Raw genomic sequence first — 16,236 nt, 5'->3', positions numbered from 1 at the left:
CGTAATAACTAGCAAACTAAAGATCATGTACATCCACTGCACACATAATCTGAAATAACAACTCATATTTCTCGCATCAAATGACATCAAAGGGCATTTTAATGGCCAAACTAACCTTAAAATAGGCATTTTACACCGAGGATATAACGAAGTTCGGCCATGTTTTTTTTTTCTGCAGGGAGAAATGTGAAGATCACGTGACATAGACGCCAGCCATTGGAATGAATGGTGAAAAAAACCATAGGGATCTTACAATTTCAGAGGCGTTATCGTAGAAATACTACGTCCTACGTGGTGGACCAACGTAGTTATTACACGTTTTTTTGTGAGACTGGGTTGTATATACAGTTATATACAGGTTATATATACAGTCTATGCAGGGCCGGCCCTCGGCATAGGCAGTATAGGCGAATGCTAAGGGCGCATCAACCCATAGGGGGCGCCGAAAATTGAAAAAAAAAAAAAGTTAGAAATAAAAAATAAATATATTTTTTTATTTCATAACAACACAATTTCCCGATTTTGGATCAACAAAGTACATCTTATAATCTTATACTAACAGAACTACGCCTATATTGCGTACAGCACCCATAAAAATAAAATAAATCAAACTCCCAAAAAACGTACACAGCTTCTGTGTGCTTTTATTAACATTGGAATTTACTGTGTAAGCGGCCGCGAGGGGGGGGAGAGCTTTAGAGAGCTCTCTCCTGAAAGACTGAGAGGCTCTGATAACCTCAGCTCAGTGAGGTAAAGGCACATCTTTATATGATCATTATAGTTATAAAAAAATAAGAGAACAGGTGAAAAACAGGTATAAAATACTGACAGTACAAAAAAGATGTTATTAATAAACAAGAATACAGTTTGAAAGGAGAGTGATTTGTAAAATATCCATAAAGAAAAAGAAAATCTGCTTACAGTTCTGTTTCATCTGGGTGTTGAGAGATGTATCCATAGATCTCCTAATGTTGCTCTCAAAGTGCACCAGATTGATGCTTTTAACTTCAATATAAAAAAAAAAAAGTCTTCCCGGGGTGCATGCCCCCGGACCCCTAGAGGAGCCCCCCCCCACTTAAATCATGTTCAAATGGATAGGAAACTAAATGCAGTTGCACACATCTTGTGTCAATATCTTTGTTTTTGTGGTCATGCCACAACCATGCACGTGGGAATCATAGTAAAAACTAAAACTGTATGTATGTTCTTCACCAAAACCAAGTCCTCCTGCGTTGAGCCAGATGTGTTTGTGTCCGGGGAGAGGCTACAGGTGGTCTCACAGTACAAATACCTGGCGGTCTTAATTGATTCAAGACTCAATGTTAAGGCTCAGGTGAAAAAGGTTTGCAACAGGGTCAAATTCAGTCTGTTCAACTTGAGGTTTACCAGGAACTGCATGCACTCTCTCGTTCTCTCTCGTATCTCATATCACCTACTGCTTAACAACCTGGTCACATGCCTGTACAACCACTCTTAAACCCCTGGAATCATTATACAAACAAACACTTAAAATAGTAGATAAGAAGTCAGTTTATTCTCATCATTGCCCAATACTCACAAAATATAACTTGTTGAGCTGGAAAATGTAATGAGAAATGCAAATGCTTGCCTCATGTACAAAATAATACACGGCCTTACCTCACCTCCGCTCAGACATTTTATCACCATACGCACACCTGTAACAGGTCAACAAGAGCTGCAACAAGAGGAGACTGCGTTGTTCAATTAAGGAAGAGTTCATTCACCCAATCTTCTTTTTCTTTTAAAGCTGTGGTGGAACTCAATCCCAGTAAAGATTAGAGAACAAAACACCTGCAGTTTATTTAAATCTAATTTAAAAACATGGTTAGTGGAAAGTCAGCTCTGTCAACACTGACACAATCTGTACATGACAACGCTCTGTGTATATGCCTTGACCTGTATCAGTCTGCTTTGTGAATTTGTATTTTAGTTTAGTTTTTATGTATATGCTTGTATTTTGGTTTAGTTTTATGTTTTTATAGATGCTTGTATTTTAGTTTAGTTTTATGTTTTTATATATGCTTGTATTTTAGTTTAGTTTTTATATATGCTTTTATCATAATATAAGTATCTCTGTTGAATGTTGTTTTACTAATAGTATTTACCTGTTATTTGAAGTGAAATTTTGTTTTTAGGATGACTTTTAACATCTGTCCAGGGACTACAGACGAAAAATAGCCTGTTGGCTAACTCTGGAGCAGTTACAGAAATGTCAATTAATGTGCAAATTGGTCAGGGCCGGCCCTGAGTCTATGGTTGCAACACACGTAGTTTACAGAGATGCTGTATGCGAAACAATGTGAGTTTGGAAAATTGCACAGTATTTTTCTATTGTTATATCCCTCAACAATGGTATTATGATCAGTAGAAAGGACCATGACATGTGACCTTTTAAAGGCGTTAAAAAGTACTAAGTTATAATATAATAAACAATATGCTAAAAAAGTACTAAGTTATAATATAATAAACAATAAAAAAGATAAAAAGTTACATAATTTTCAAAAATACAGATAAAAAACAAATCAAATCTACAAATCAAATCCTGTAGCAGTTCTTAGGATTTAGCAGCCCGGTATATATATTACAGTTATTAAAGATGGTATATGTATATAAAGTATATATTGCACATAAAGCACATAGTTTGACGGTATTTAACAGCAGCAAGTTACACAATGTTATAATCGGGAGATAAGTTTCCATTCATTTCGGCAAGCCTGGGCAACAACGATTAAAAGATTTCTTGCTCCCAAACCAATTGTGTATTTCATTACAAAAAGCAGTTATACCATACTATGTTTAGGTACTAATGAATTATATCCTCAAAACAAACGCACACATAAATAACAAAGGAAAATACATCATTTAATAAATCCACAATATGATAACATTTTACTGATTAATTTAATAAACTTTTACAAAACATAGGTTGATGTTATATCGGGGGGGGGGAAATACATATTTAAACATTTCAATTAGTCTCTGCATATTTAAGTAATGCTTGTTTATATAACAGATGAACAGATGTACAATATCCAGAAAGTAGATTAGCATTTCCAACATATCCTCTGAAAGAGTGTTAGTCGTTGAGTTGAATAGTGAGCCATTCGTTTGACTTTGAGGACATCTGGGTCTGGCAGCTCCCCCCGCACGGCCTTGTAACGTGTACTCCTTTGAACATGTTTATATGATAATTAGGACTTTAAGAACAATTTTACACTCAGACAACAATCACAAAGTTGTAGCAGGCTACATACAATTACTTAGGACAATATATATTACCTTACACCGTCAGCAACTGTAAACTGCTTTGGCTTAGTGGAAATGAACACCATGTCACTCACTCTGCCTGGTTTCACACCCTATTAATTACACAAAAGAATTGTAAAATGTATTGAAAAGGTCGTTGATGCAACATACTAGATCAGCTCTTGGCACAAAGGAAATACTCATTAAACCGTGGATTGGTTGTGAATACATACTGTACTTACCATGGTTCTTGGCTTGTGCCATCGCTGCTCTGTTTCAGTGCAGCTGAGGACAGGGGGTACAGCAGCCAGGTTGAGTGTGGAGTAGTGTGCGGTCTGGAACAGCAGTGCAACATTCAGGGTTCTTATACCTTTTCCAAAGTCAAATTCAAGCACTTTTCAAGCATTTTCAAGGTGCATTTTCCAGCTTTTCAAGCATCTTACAGCTGTTGTAAATTACATATTTATATACACATACTCAAATGATTATTTCCCTACCTCACATTAAATCAGATGTTCTTTATGCTATAAACAACCAGATGTGTGTTTCGTGATAGCCTTCTACACGAGGATGAAAAATTAAAGAAAAGAAAACTAAGTTTAATATTTCAAAATTAGTGATCTGTACGTAGACTGGGCCTCCCATATAACCTGTCTGAGCCGATATACAACAATCAGCCAAATAACTTTTCAATACATTATTGATTACTATTTTTGAGTTACTTTTAGGTTGGCAGTAAACATAAATCAGAGGTACATTGTGTACTTTTGCTCCACTACATGTATTTAATCCCTTTAGTTACTTCACAGATCTGGATGAATGATGTGAAATATAACCAAGTGTTAAATCAGACTTTAGTTCCAACTGGAGTAAATTCACAAGCTACCCTGCAGTATACAAAGTCATTCAAACTAGCTGCACCTTTACCAGCTTTGAGAACACTTTCATGATCAATCATACTATATTTTGATGATAATACTTTTCTACTTTCACTTGAGGAACATTTTGAATGCAGGACTTTTACTGTGACAAAGTATTACTACACTCTGGTACTTGTACTTTTACTCAAGTACAAGATCTGAGTACTTATTCCACCTCTGGTAGTGTATTAGTTTGAATTGTAGCCACAAAATCACGTAGCGCTGCATAAAAATAGACTCACAATGGTAACAAGTGGAAAATAATTAAAAATAATGTGTACAATGATTTGTAGGTAATGTTAGGCACGTTCACACCGCAGTACTTTTCCCACTTTAGTTCCGATATAGTTCCGAAATGTTGCGTTCACACCAAAAAGAGCCGGAACTAAAATTAGTTCATCAGAACCTTTTCACCCCCTTTTCAGTCCCTGCTAGAGAGCAGGGACTTTCGTGGGAGAAAAAGGTTCCTGTGTCTGATTGGCTGGGCGGATTGCAGACCACGCCCCGCAAAACTCCCAAAACGTTTTGTGAAGCCGCCATTTTATTATCCTCACATTAGCATTATTAGCATTAGCCCAGCGCAGATACGCAGAGAGACTAACTTATGGCAACACAAAATAAAACATGGGAGCGGTGGAGATGAAGAGGTGTCGGCATTCTCGCGATTTACTCGACCAGTCCCCAACTCCGGGGATTTTGGGCGGCAGTCAGTGATGTACCTGAACGCGTTCAATGAACGATCGTTCATGAACGCGTTCATATTTTGGGCGAACGTGAACTGAACGTACTGTATTTCCGCTAGATGAACGTAATTGAGAACGCGTTCATTCTCAGCGCTGTATAACGGCGTTCAAAAGTGCGTTCATTCTCAGCACTGTATTATAACGGCGTTCAAAAGTGTGCCAGATTTCATATGCCTTTCAGCCGAAAACCCAGTTAAAACACACCGTAAACAGGCTTCAAAATAATGCGGAAAACCACCCAATCTGGCAACAGCAAGCTGCCTGTGACGCGTACGCGCCTGTCACCCCTGGCTATCGCACTAAAATATAAATATACTAAATATATCAGACTCCTCACAACAAACAATGTGGAACCGCGGAACCGGCGAGCATTGAATGAATGAATGAATGAATTAGTATGGACGAAGCCGAGAGCAGCTGCAGCAGCACTCGCTCAGAGTGAGACTCTATGGCAGGGGTGGGGAACCTCCGGCCTCCGTCCGTATACGGCCCGCGAGACAATTTGGTACGGCCCTCGAGGTAATTTATAAACACACGCAAAAAATAAAAAAATGAAAGAAATCTAGACCGCAAAAAAATTAAACAAGCGAGTGCCTGTTTTTCCTGGCCAAGGTCAGGGTCCTTGAACACAACACGAGCCTAACGTGTCATCACGTGGTATATGTCTTGACTGACAGGGGTGCAGTTCTGACGGAGAGCACCAGAACGCCACTCCAGCACTTCAGAAATTGCAGTACCGATAAGTCCATACACATGCCGCAGTTTCTGCGTGTCTGTGTCTTTAGTTGAAAGCCCAGTGGCGATCTGCTCATCTGTCATTCTGATCAGACAGTCAATAACTGTGTTGTTATCATTAGCATCTGGTAAGCTAGCTATGCTAACGAATATAAGAAGCTTTGTCTACAACCAGTGAGGTAAAGGCACATCTTTATATGATCATTTTTAAAGTTATAAAAAAAATAAGAGAATAAAGTAAACAGGTATAAAATACTATATGACAGTTATTAATAAAGAAGAATACAGTTTGAAAGGGGAGTGATTTGTCAAATATCCATACATTAAAAGAAAATCTGCTTACAGTTGTGTTTGGGTGTTGAGAGATGTGTCCATAGATCTCCTAATGTTGCTCTCAAAGTGCAACAAATCTTCCCAGGGGAGCATGCCCCCCGGACCCCTCTAGAGGAGGTTAGGTCCCCCCCACTTAAACCATGTTCACATGGATAGGAAACTAAATACATTTGCACACATCTTGTGTCCATAACTTTCTGTGTTGGTGGTCACGCCACACCCTGCACGTGCATGCATACGCGAGTCATGGTGAGATATCTGGATTAGGAGGTTGCTTTTTCTTTGCACAGAATGAAATGAATGGGCTGTGATTTTAGTTTTTTTAAGCAGAGGTCAATAACTTGTACGGCCCTCTGAGGATATTGTAAACATTGCAATGGCCCATTAACATCGTACAGGAGACAAATAATAGCTCGCAGCAACGTATTGAAAAAAGAACTATAAACTATAAATTAGTTCATTTTTGAAACCATGAACTTTAGTTCAACATTTTGAATTATGAACTATGAACTGAACTAGTTCATTTTAAAATATGTGAACTGTGAACTGAACTAGTTCATGTAGAAAGTGAACTTTCCCAACACTGGCGGCAGTATATGCCGTGAAGTGGTTTGCGGCCTGCCAGTAAACCCAAAGCAGAAGAAGAAGAAGTGACGTCAGCGGCTTCATTTGCCTAATCCTCCCCCAGGGATTTATTCCGGTGTGAACGCGATCTGTACTTAGTTCATGAGAACTAAAGAGTTCTCATGAACCTTTGTGGGAAAAGTACTGCGGTGTGAATGCGCCTGTTGACTACTCAAGACACCTGATTTATACATCTTCAAAGGAAGACTGTGTTCATTCTACAATTACATGGGATTAAAGCAAAATGTAGTTTTACTTGTATAATACTTCACATCACACTTATTAAATTCGCCCTGCTACTGACGTACATGACGTACAGGGATGTACACAGTTTAATACTGGCCACTTCTTATTATAGGAAATACGAAAACGTCTTTTAAAACTACAACTCCCAGAAGAGGAGTGCCATAGAGCATGTTGCTAAACAGCCAGCATGTGTAGTTCTGGGGACGGGGTGGGGGACGGGGTGGACCCGTTCAAATCCAGTTTTGGACAGTCTGCCGTGGTTCCATCCCATTTCAAGTGCTGTTCGACGCTCGCACACTCTCCAATCACAGAGCTTGAGGACTATCACAGGGTTTGTCCATGGAAGCGAAGAGCGGAGAGAGCAGAGAGAATACTTACTTCCGGGTGTAATATTCTGTAAAGCAAATGAGCTGCTCTGACCCTCGGTCCTGACGGACTCCAACTTGTGTTTATTAATCAAACAAATAAATAAACACAAGGATAATTATGTGTTATTGTTGCATGGGAGCCTGCCTGCAGACCTCCACTCTCAGGACAGTTCCGGTGCAGACCTCCACTCTCAGGACACCTCCACTGTCAGTACAGGAAGTGACGATTCTGACACGTTTTTTTTCCCGCCCACCGAAGGGCTCTTTTTGATGGAAGTTTTCAAATCACAATGGGGACTCATCCGCCCACCGTGCACTTTGGGTCGGCCCCCCCGATTTTGTTAAACTAATACGTTTGCGCTGTGGATCAACACTATACATTGACGGGGAAGGGGGTAGCAATAAAGAGAACACCATTAAACAGTTACACAACATAACAGAAATAATATCGATAGCAGCATCCCTAGCAACCACCTTGTTGACAATGAAAACGTTGTATAGACAATTTCCTGAAGTAATCTTCGTAATAACTAGCAAACTAAAGAGCATGTGCATCCACTGCACACATAATCTGAAATAACAACTCATATTTCTCGCATCAAAAGGCATTTTAATGGCCAAACTAACTTTAAAATAGGCATTTTACACCGAGAATAAAACGAAGTTCGGCCATGTTTTTTTTTTCTGCAGGGAGAAATTTGAAGATCACGTGACATAGACGCCAGCCATTGGAATGAATGGCGAAAAAAACCGTAGGGATCTTACAATTTCAGAGGCGTTTTTGTAGAAATACTACGTCCTACGTTGTGGACCAACGTAGTTATTACACGTTTTTTTGTGAGACTGGGTTGGAGGGGCCACAGTCTGACTCCCAGTTATTGTTATGCTCAAGTACATAATGTATGGATATCAGGAGGTGGAGTTTGTCAGGTTCAAGATATCCTCATACTGGCATTGCCTCATATTGAATTGGATTGCCTTCAGCTGTGATTGACAAGTATATTTAGGTTATTTTGTAGCATTTATATTGACAGGTGCACTTGTGCAAAAATGCCTAGTATACACCAAATAATTGTCAACTGAAGAAATGATGTGTTACATCTGACAGGTCTGTAAATGCTCGACTGTGCTCATGAGGATCAGGGCTCAGAAATAATGTCGTTCCACTCATGGGAGAGTAAATTACAAAAGTATATCTGCCATTTGTACCTCTATTAGTTTACACCAATTAAGTTATGGCTAGCTAAGAATGCTACCAATATCAACTAGTTGCGCTCTGGTAGTTTTCCTCTAGGGGTGATCTACTGGACAACTCACATAGTTACGTGCTAGCTTACCTCCCAAGCTAAATAAACTCAAAACTGTGCTTTCGCCTTCCTTCTACATTTAAAACAAATGTAACAATGGTTTGAATTGCAATCTTGAGAACTAGCTGGTACTAAACAAAGAGCGGAGCATATGGAGAACATTGCAGTGTTGTTTTTATTGACACGGTTCAAACATACAGAAAGAAAATAACAAAGATTTATGAATTGACAGCCCCCCGAAACAATATGGTATATGTGACCTGAATAGCATAACCTTCTGTTTTTAGAAGTGTGTTTCATCAGTATGTAGGTATCGGTGTGGAATGCGTGTTTGATAAGGCAAAGGTTCGGTTGGATTGAGTTTTTATGTCTGAAGGAGGGGAAAACGGCTTTAAAAAAAACCAACTGGTGTCGAGGTGGCGACAACACACTTGTGTTCAGGTGATAATCCATGCCCGCTGAAACAGACCGGCTCAAAAAGTGCTTATCGCGGGTAATTCTAAAACCCAGAACACACTTAAGGTTTTTTTTAAGTCCAGGTTTTTAACTGTGCGTGTAAAAAAATGAGCCGTGACACCTCAACATTAACTGCCACCAAGTTTTACAGAGATGTGTGTGCGAATTTGTTCTCTTCACAGGCCAATGGTGTAAGAGCGCCCTGCTGGATTGTGGATGGCGGAGCAGGAGGGCTCGGTCACGGCCCATTCGTACCACACTTTCTTCCCGTTGTTGCAGCGCCAGAATCGCACCGCGATATCTTCATCTCGGGATACGGAGATGGGTTGCTATTGGAAGAAAGAAAAAGAGAAATAAATGTACCCTATTATGGTCTTCTTTCTTGGTTTTCCCATTGATGTAGTGTGTTATTTAGGTTTTTGTGCATGTCAAGGCTAAAATACTAAAATCCTTCGTTTACTTCTGTAAAATAGTGACTATGACACATCGCGCTTCTATTGGTTAGCACTCCAACACATTGTACGTGATAGGCTAAGGGGCGGGAAATCTCTTAAGCAGTTGAGCAATGATAACAGAGCCGGCCAGCTAACCAATCAGAGCAGACTGGGCTCTGGTTGCAGACAGAGGGTCAAAAGAGATGCTGCCGCATAGAAAGTATGAGAAAAGTAAAGACCTTTATGTAAACACAATATAGGCACAAAATATGAACCTGAAAATGTGCATAATGTCCTCTTTAATGTGTACAAATGCAAATGTAGAAGAGCAAACCATTTTCCTAATCGATGGTATAACTTACTTTGAGGGGGAAGAAGATGGGGAACCAGGAGAACATTCCAGCTGAGTGGGTCTGTGGATTTATACCTGCCACACACAATATAAACATCAATATTTTTTTATACCATCATGACATCACTTATTCCTTATAAAGATGACTTACTGAGTGTGACATCTTTGTACAGCGTGGTCTCAAAGTAGCCCGCAAAGCCATGGAGCACCGTGTTACACCCCGCAGAGAATCTGAGGCACTGATACCGGTTATTGTTCATATCTTAAAAAGAAAAAAAGAGGAAGGTCAGCACATTTCAAAACAAATGAAAAAAAAAACACTAACAAAAGTAGCTTGTTTCTTGACACGTTTACCTTTTGTGGGGTGTCTGAAGGTGAAGCACGGTTTGGGCTCAGCCAGCTGGTGGAAGTTGTGGAGGCGCACGACGTAGGGCGTCTCAAAGTGGCACTCTGGGTCCTTGTCGCGCTCCCGGCATCCCCGTACTTCGTTGTAAAGCTTTGAGGAGGACAGGGGAGCCAGGAAGGACGTGTAGGAGCAGGGGATGCTCACTCCGCCATCTGAGAGAGAAATCATCACCCCATCATTACATTAAGTCATTTAGCTGAAGCTTTAATCCAAAGCAACTTCAAAGTATCGAGCCTTATTCACTTTTACCAAAACATTGAAGTACCTTTGAGGAAGTGCTGCGCTCCGTCCAAGCACTCAGGGGAAAGTTCGTTGTCCCCAAATGATCCCAGCAGCTCACTGACGATGATGTCGGCTTTCTCAGGTGCTGACCACTCCCGCATGTCACATGACACCACCGTCACCTGATCACCCCACTCCTCAAAGCGCCAATTCTCCAGCCTGAACAGGTATGAGCAGTTTAAATGTTTGTGCATGGAATCGATACCTGCTTCATGTGCTTCGACATATGTTCCACTCACGTGATTACAGCGTTGGGATTTTTCTCCACGGCGTAAATCTTCAGCTTCCTGTCTGCCTGTCTGGCAGCACGCAGGGACGCATTGACCAGGGGACCCCTACCTGCTCCCAGCACCATCAGCACCCTGTGACAAAGGGACATCATTTTGAGGTTGCTGCATTTCCTTATTCATGACTTATCTCACTACGAGTATGTAACCCTGTTCAAATACAGTAGGAATAAGAAAGTAGAATTGGGTCTAATTCCATTTCTGGTGCAGTCCACTGTGCAAGCATTAAATGGTTGGAGTTTATTAAAAGGTCCCATGACATGGCCATTTCTACTGATCATAATTCCATTGTTGAGGTCTACTAGAATAGATTTACATTGTTCAATGTTCCAAAATCCCATTGGTTTTCCATACAGCATCTCTGTATAGTATGTGTGAGCTGAAGAGGTCGTCAACATGAAACAGATGACATTTCAGTAGAGTTGAGAAGATGCATAGATTGTGTTTGTTTTTCAGAAAGTTAATATTTTTCTTTGAATGACACGACCAGAAATGGCTGAGTTAGTCTTACAGAACTTAAACTAAAAAGCACTGGACAGCTGTGTCCGTGCTTGCCACCATCATGGAACATTCCAAGAAAACAGACAAGGCAACAGGGAAAAAAAGTCACGCTGACTGCTAAGCCAAGTGTGACACCTAGTGGTCAAATTCGGTATATCAATTGTGTCCAGTGTTTGGCTTTCTTTCAAACCAATTTGAAAATGTTTAGTCCCATTTAAAGCTCAACGCTTTTTCAGTGGGAGAGTCTATTGGTTGTAAATGTAACAATAGCAGCAATTTGATAATCAAATCACTATATTGTAATTGTTTGTTTTGGTACAGATACTCACTGAACGTTTGTGTCTTTCTGCTCCTCTGGAACTCTGTCAAGCAGACACTTATATACAGCCTGTAGACACAAGGAAAAAACCACATGTTGTGGGTCTCGTCTGAGCATAACGTCACACAAACAAAGAAATGTCAGTGGTGTGAGAATTCTACACAAGAGAAACATTGTCATATAAGCTCTTCCTTCACTTACAAATGCAAACATTGACTGGATAGGACATTCAATTAGTTTAAGAATGGTTAAATTAACTATTATAACCGTGCCACCATCTAGACTGTTTCTTAAGTATGTTATCACAACATAATGCTACACAATAAGCCTGCTACCTAAAATGAGTTTTTGCAAACCAAGAGTGTAGATTATGTTGCCAAATTACATATACAAAGTAGAGTGCGTGTGATTTGAATGGCTGACTTTAAGGTCCTACCTGTTGGTACTGAGAGTATTTAATAGGATCCTTCTCAAACACCTCATATGTCTGAGACTCCAGGTTGTCCATGAGTGGCTACAGAGAGAAACAAATACTGTTAGTGTATATCATCAAGGGTTAAAAATATTTCAATGAGATGAGCACTTCCTTACCTGGAGGGGGGACTGCAGGTAGTCTTCATAGCCTTTGGCAAAGAGCTCATATGAATTAGGGGCAGGACGGTTCTGGTTGAGGTATTCCAGGTACTGCAGGTAGGAGCGGAAGTCCTTCTCAGTGTGGCGGCTGGTGCCGGTGAACACGAACTGGGCCTCCAACTAAGAAAAAAATAGATTTTGTTTTATTATAACACTTCCCAATTTGTCTTGTGATTAATTCCACTTGAATCTGTGGTGTTATACCTTGAAAAGACTGAAGATTATCTGCTGATGGGCTTTCGACAGAACAGGGAAGCCCTTCTTATTGGTTAGGAAGATGCTGGTGGGGAGAATGGCCGCTTTGATTGGTTCCCCGAGCCACTTATCGATCACAGCTTCTGACGGCATGTCTGCTCCGACTTCAATAGCTTCAGGAATACCAAAAAAAGAGGGGAGTAGAGTTCAGTAGCAGACACGATCATAATTATTTCTTAATGCGCTGACTTTGACCCAAGCTGGTGCTTCACAGTGTGCGTTCTTACCGAGACAGATCCTCTTGTTGTAATCACAAAGGGTTCTAAATGAGTGCCACCTAAAGGGAGCAGAGGTGCGTAAACAAAATGAGTCACGATTTCAAAAAGGAAATCAATAGCGGCTATTTGAGCATGCAGACAGATGCTGAGAGAGTGGGTGTGAAACTCACCAGCCCCAGGTCTTCTCGTCAACACCCGTGTCATCGACGCAAGGGCCCGGTTCGTTCTCAATCACGTCCTCCCGCGTGTCCTCTGGCGCCATCAGCGGGACACGTATCCAGAACTACATCAGAGGAGTACAACAGTTAGAAGTGAATTTAGCCTTTAAGAAATCAAAATGTGGGTGTCGAGATGTTTAATGCTGTCTTACATTTGAGGTGTGGTGTCCAGTGTGGATGTGGTTTAGCAGCAGGCGGGCTAGATTGGCACAGTGAGGGCCCTTCAGGTGGAGCATGAAGACAGGCAGACCCAGGTAGGCGGAGAAGTTTAACTCCTGTGTCAGAGCCTGAGAGAAACACAGGGGAGAAGAAGGATGAGAGCATGACGGGGCATTTGTGGCTCAGGGGGGAAATGGACATTGACTGTCAATATGCAAAATACTTTGAATTGTATGCAAGTTGCTTTGGATAAAAACAAAGCTAAAAGACATTTCATGACAAGAGCAAAACGGGGTTGAGAGGAGAGACTGGACAAGATAAGTTCACTAATAGAAAATCTTGTTGTAACTTTGTTCATGCTGCCCTTCTTGGCCAGGTCACTCTTGGAAAAGAGATTTTAATCTCAATGAGTCTTTTACCTTGTTAAATAAAGGAGATATATATATATATATATATATATATAAAGCTTGAGGTCAAAGAATCCTTTTTAACTATCAACCTTATGGCAGCCATTCGAAATGTTATCGCAGTCTCAATATCTTTGCCAGAATATGTGAAAATATGATTCTGTATAAAGTGTTGTAGCATTTACTGCACTTGCAATAGTAGTCAGAACATTCCCAAATAGTTATTTCTTTCAAAATCATGCAGCCCTATTAAAAATCCACGTATACATTACAGAAATGGACCAAGATAAGGAACTTACCGCTTCTGAGTTTCTTCGCTCGGCCTCGACTTCTGCATCTGGATCGATCCATTGAGAGAGCTTTCCAACAATAAGAGTATTCCAATCTAGATAAAGCAAAATGGAAAGTTTAACATAGCTTCAACTGAAAACTGATTAGAGTTTCTTATGAATCACTTGACTCAAACAATATCTCAATAATAACATTATTAAATAAAATATGTATTAAAGTAACAGATGAAAAATGTACTAATGTTTCTTTTTAATACATCATTATTGCATCTTGGCTTATTTTATTTCATACAACTGTGATCTACCGTGATTATCTTCAATACTAAATACTTGGTCTGCTTTATGAACAATTATATTAAGATAATTAGGGTAAAATAATTATAATGTCTAGCTCTGACATTACATGGAGAAAAACCAAGATCTCCCAGGTCATGTCATGGATTTAATAGACGAAATACATTTGTTGACTTTTAAAAATATTATACATCTATTCCAAATACATTTTCAAGTTATGATTTTTTGTGTGGGAACGTTTTTCTTCTTTTCATTCAAGAAGGGTCTGCAACATGTATTTAGACAAAGAAAGCTCAAAAACCTCCATTGGTTTTCACTTCCCATACAATGTGAAAGTATTTGCAGTAGCACTATAGGATTTTGTCTCTTTATTGTAATATAAGTTTTCACACTATTGTTTTAAAGACTATCTATGACTTTAGGAGGCGTGTTTGTTTGAAACACCCAGCTTTGTGTTCTTATTTTTCAAAAAAAATCCCAATCCATCATGGGCCTCGCACAGCATACAGTGGTGTACAGTATTTATGTTATTTGTAAAGCGTGTAGAATAGGTAAATGACTAATCACGCATGGCGTTATAGAAAATGAGAAGGAAGAAGCACTAACCTCTGCCACACAGCAGCAGGTCAGACCGGGTATGGGCACCGGATCGGGTTTTAGCGGGCTCCAACTCAAACTCTCTCTTGAACCTCGAGTGGAACAGGGGCATGCACAGGAAGTCAAACCTGCGCAGCAAAGAAAGAACAGCGTTTTAACATCGGTATGCTTTATAACTACAAGTAGAGGTGACATGCTAAACAGTTTAGTCACATATCCTCCAGCCAGCTCACACAATACTATCAGGCAGGCCTATATGGATATTATAAACACTTCCCAACAATAGGAAGCATCATTGTGATTGGGCACGTGTTGGTAATTCACCGGCTAGCTTAGCAAGCATCACGCACAGACATGATGCTAGCAAACCCGTGCACGGCACAGTGCCAGCAGACCACAGGTCACTCCACTAAAGCTAACTTGCACTTAAAAATGATTTGCAAAGCACAGCATTGTCCTTACCCTAGTTTGGCAACCGCAGCTAAGGTGTCAGCTACCTCCGGCACACAATTCAAATCTCTCCCGCAGGACACCCTGCTCCCGGTACTGCCACACGCCATGGTTTTCGCAGAGTGAAAGGATTCTGCTGGGGCCTAGTTGCTCTATCTTACGAGGAAACTGACGCCATCTTGGATCTGCACAGACGTAAATACTCATTGGGTAGCAAGATGGATGTAGACCCAAAATGGCTGTGCACGTAGGACAGTTACATTTCTCGTAAAAGATCGCGATAACTGCTGTTCATGTCAAAGCCTGTGTCCATTTATTAATTGTCTTTCTACAGAAATATACTGCTCGTATTTCGTTTTCTAATACAGTTAAATATAGTAACTGTCACATTTAGTAATAATACAATATTTTTGTCAGATTGATATTACAAGCTGAATTAGGCATAGGCCTATCCTCTAAATAACAAACGTTGTATTTGTAGCGAGAGGATATTCAATTTCATAAATTGCTTCATAAATTGCCCATAGCAAATATATTTTCAAAAAGCATCAAAATAGACTTTTAACCGGCCCCTGGAAAAGTGGCCCTCAGGCAAAGCAGGTTGAGTATGGGCAATATTTTAGACTCCACAGGTCGCAGTATAAAAAGCAGGCTTGTTCAGAAGATTTTGCTGATGCTGGTGGTTGGTGCCTTATTTTAACTGCAAACTGAAAATGATGAAAGAGATATGTTCGAACTTGCACACACAACTAACAAGATGATTGTTATTCTGCAAAATGTATAAGGTGTGCAGAAAAAGGCTTCCCTGGATATTACTTTCACAGCATGGTGGGATAAAATATCACTTATGTCAACTCGAATGGTTTTGAAGATAGGTCTTACGTGTTTTTTGAGCAAGGTGTCATATTTGGGAGGTCTATAAAAAGGGAAAACCCAAGGTCTTTCAGACTTTGCGTTAGATGAGAGTGATACATTACAACAACAAAAAAGGTTTCTGATCTTGTTTGACCAGTTTTTTATAGATGGACTCTGCTTTAATCTTGTTGTAAATAATAATTTTGGCCGCCTGTCTCTGGGAAAGACAATCTGATTAACTTATCAAGAAATCTATCTGTATTTTCCTAATTTTTAAGTT

General features: G+C 40.0%; 1 protein-coding gene across 1 annotated transcript; it reads right to left on the bottom strand.

Annotated features, from left to right (window-relative positions):
* Positions 1 to 8,700: 8,700 nt before the first annotated feature.
* prmt5 (protein arginine methyltransferase 5) lies at positions 8,701 to 15,291 on the bottom strand. The gene is made up of 16 exons (XM_034078542.2): positions 15,114 to 15,291; positions 14,661 to 14,779; positions 13,770 to 13,855; positions 13,057 to 13,191; positions 12,857 to 12,969; positions 12,696 to 12,745; positions 12,418 to 12,581; positions 12,172 to 12,333; positions 12,017 to 12,094; positions 11,591 to 11,649; positions 10,713 to 10,835; positions 10,457 to 10,632; positions 10,140 to 10,343; positions 9,937 to 10,047; positions 9,796 to 9,860; positions 8,701 to 9,328 (listed from the first exon to the last, which is right to left on the bottom strand). Exons 1-16 carry the CDS (start codon positions 15,209 to 15,211, stop codon positions 9,176 to 9,178), a joined length of 1,896 nt encoding a protein of 631 aa, XP_033934433.1. The 5' UTR covers positions 15,212 to 15,291; the 3' UTR covers positions 8,701 to 9,175.
* Between the last annotated feature and the right edge of the window lie 945 nt (positions 15,292 to 16,236).

This window comes from Pseudochaenichthys georgianus, unplaced genomic scaffold (genome assembly GCF_902827115.2).
Source record: "Pseudochaenichthys georgianus unplaced genomic scaffold, fPseGeo1.2 scaffold_443_arrow_ctg1, whole genome shotgun sequence".
NCBI classification, from domain to species: Eukaryota; Metazoa; Chordata; class Actinopteri; order Perciformes; family Channichthyidae; genus Pseudochaenichthys; species Pseudochaenichthys georgianus.
This window is presented reverse-complemented; position numbering and strand designations above follow the sequence as displayed.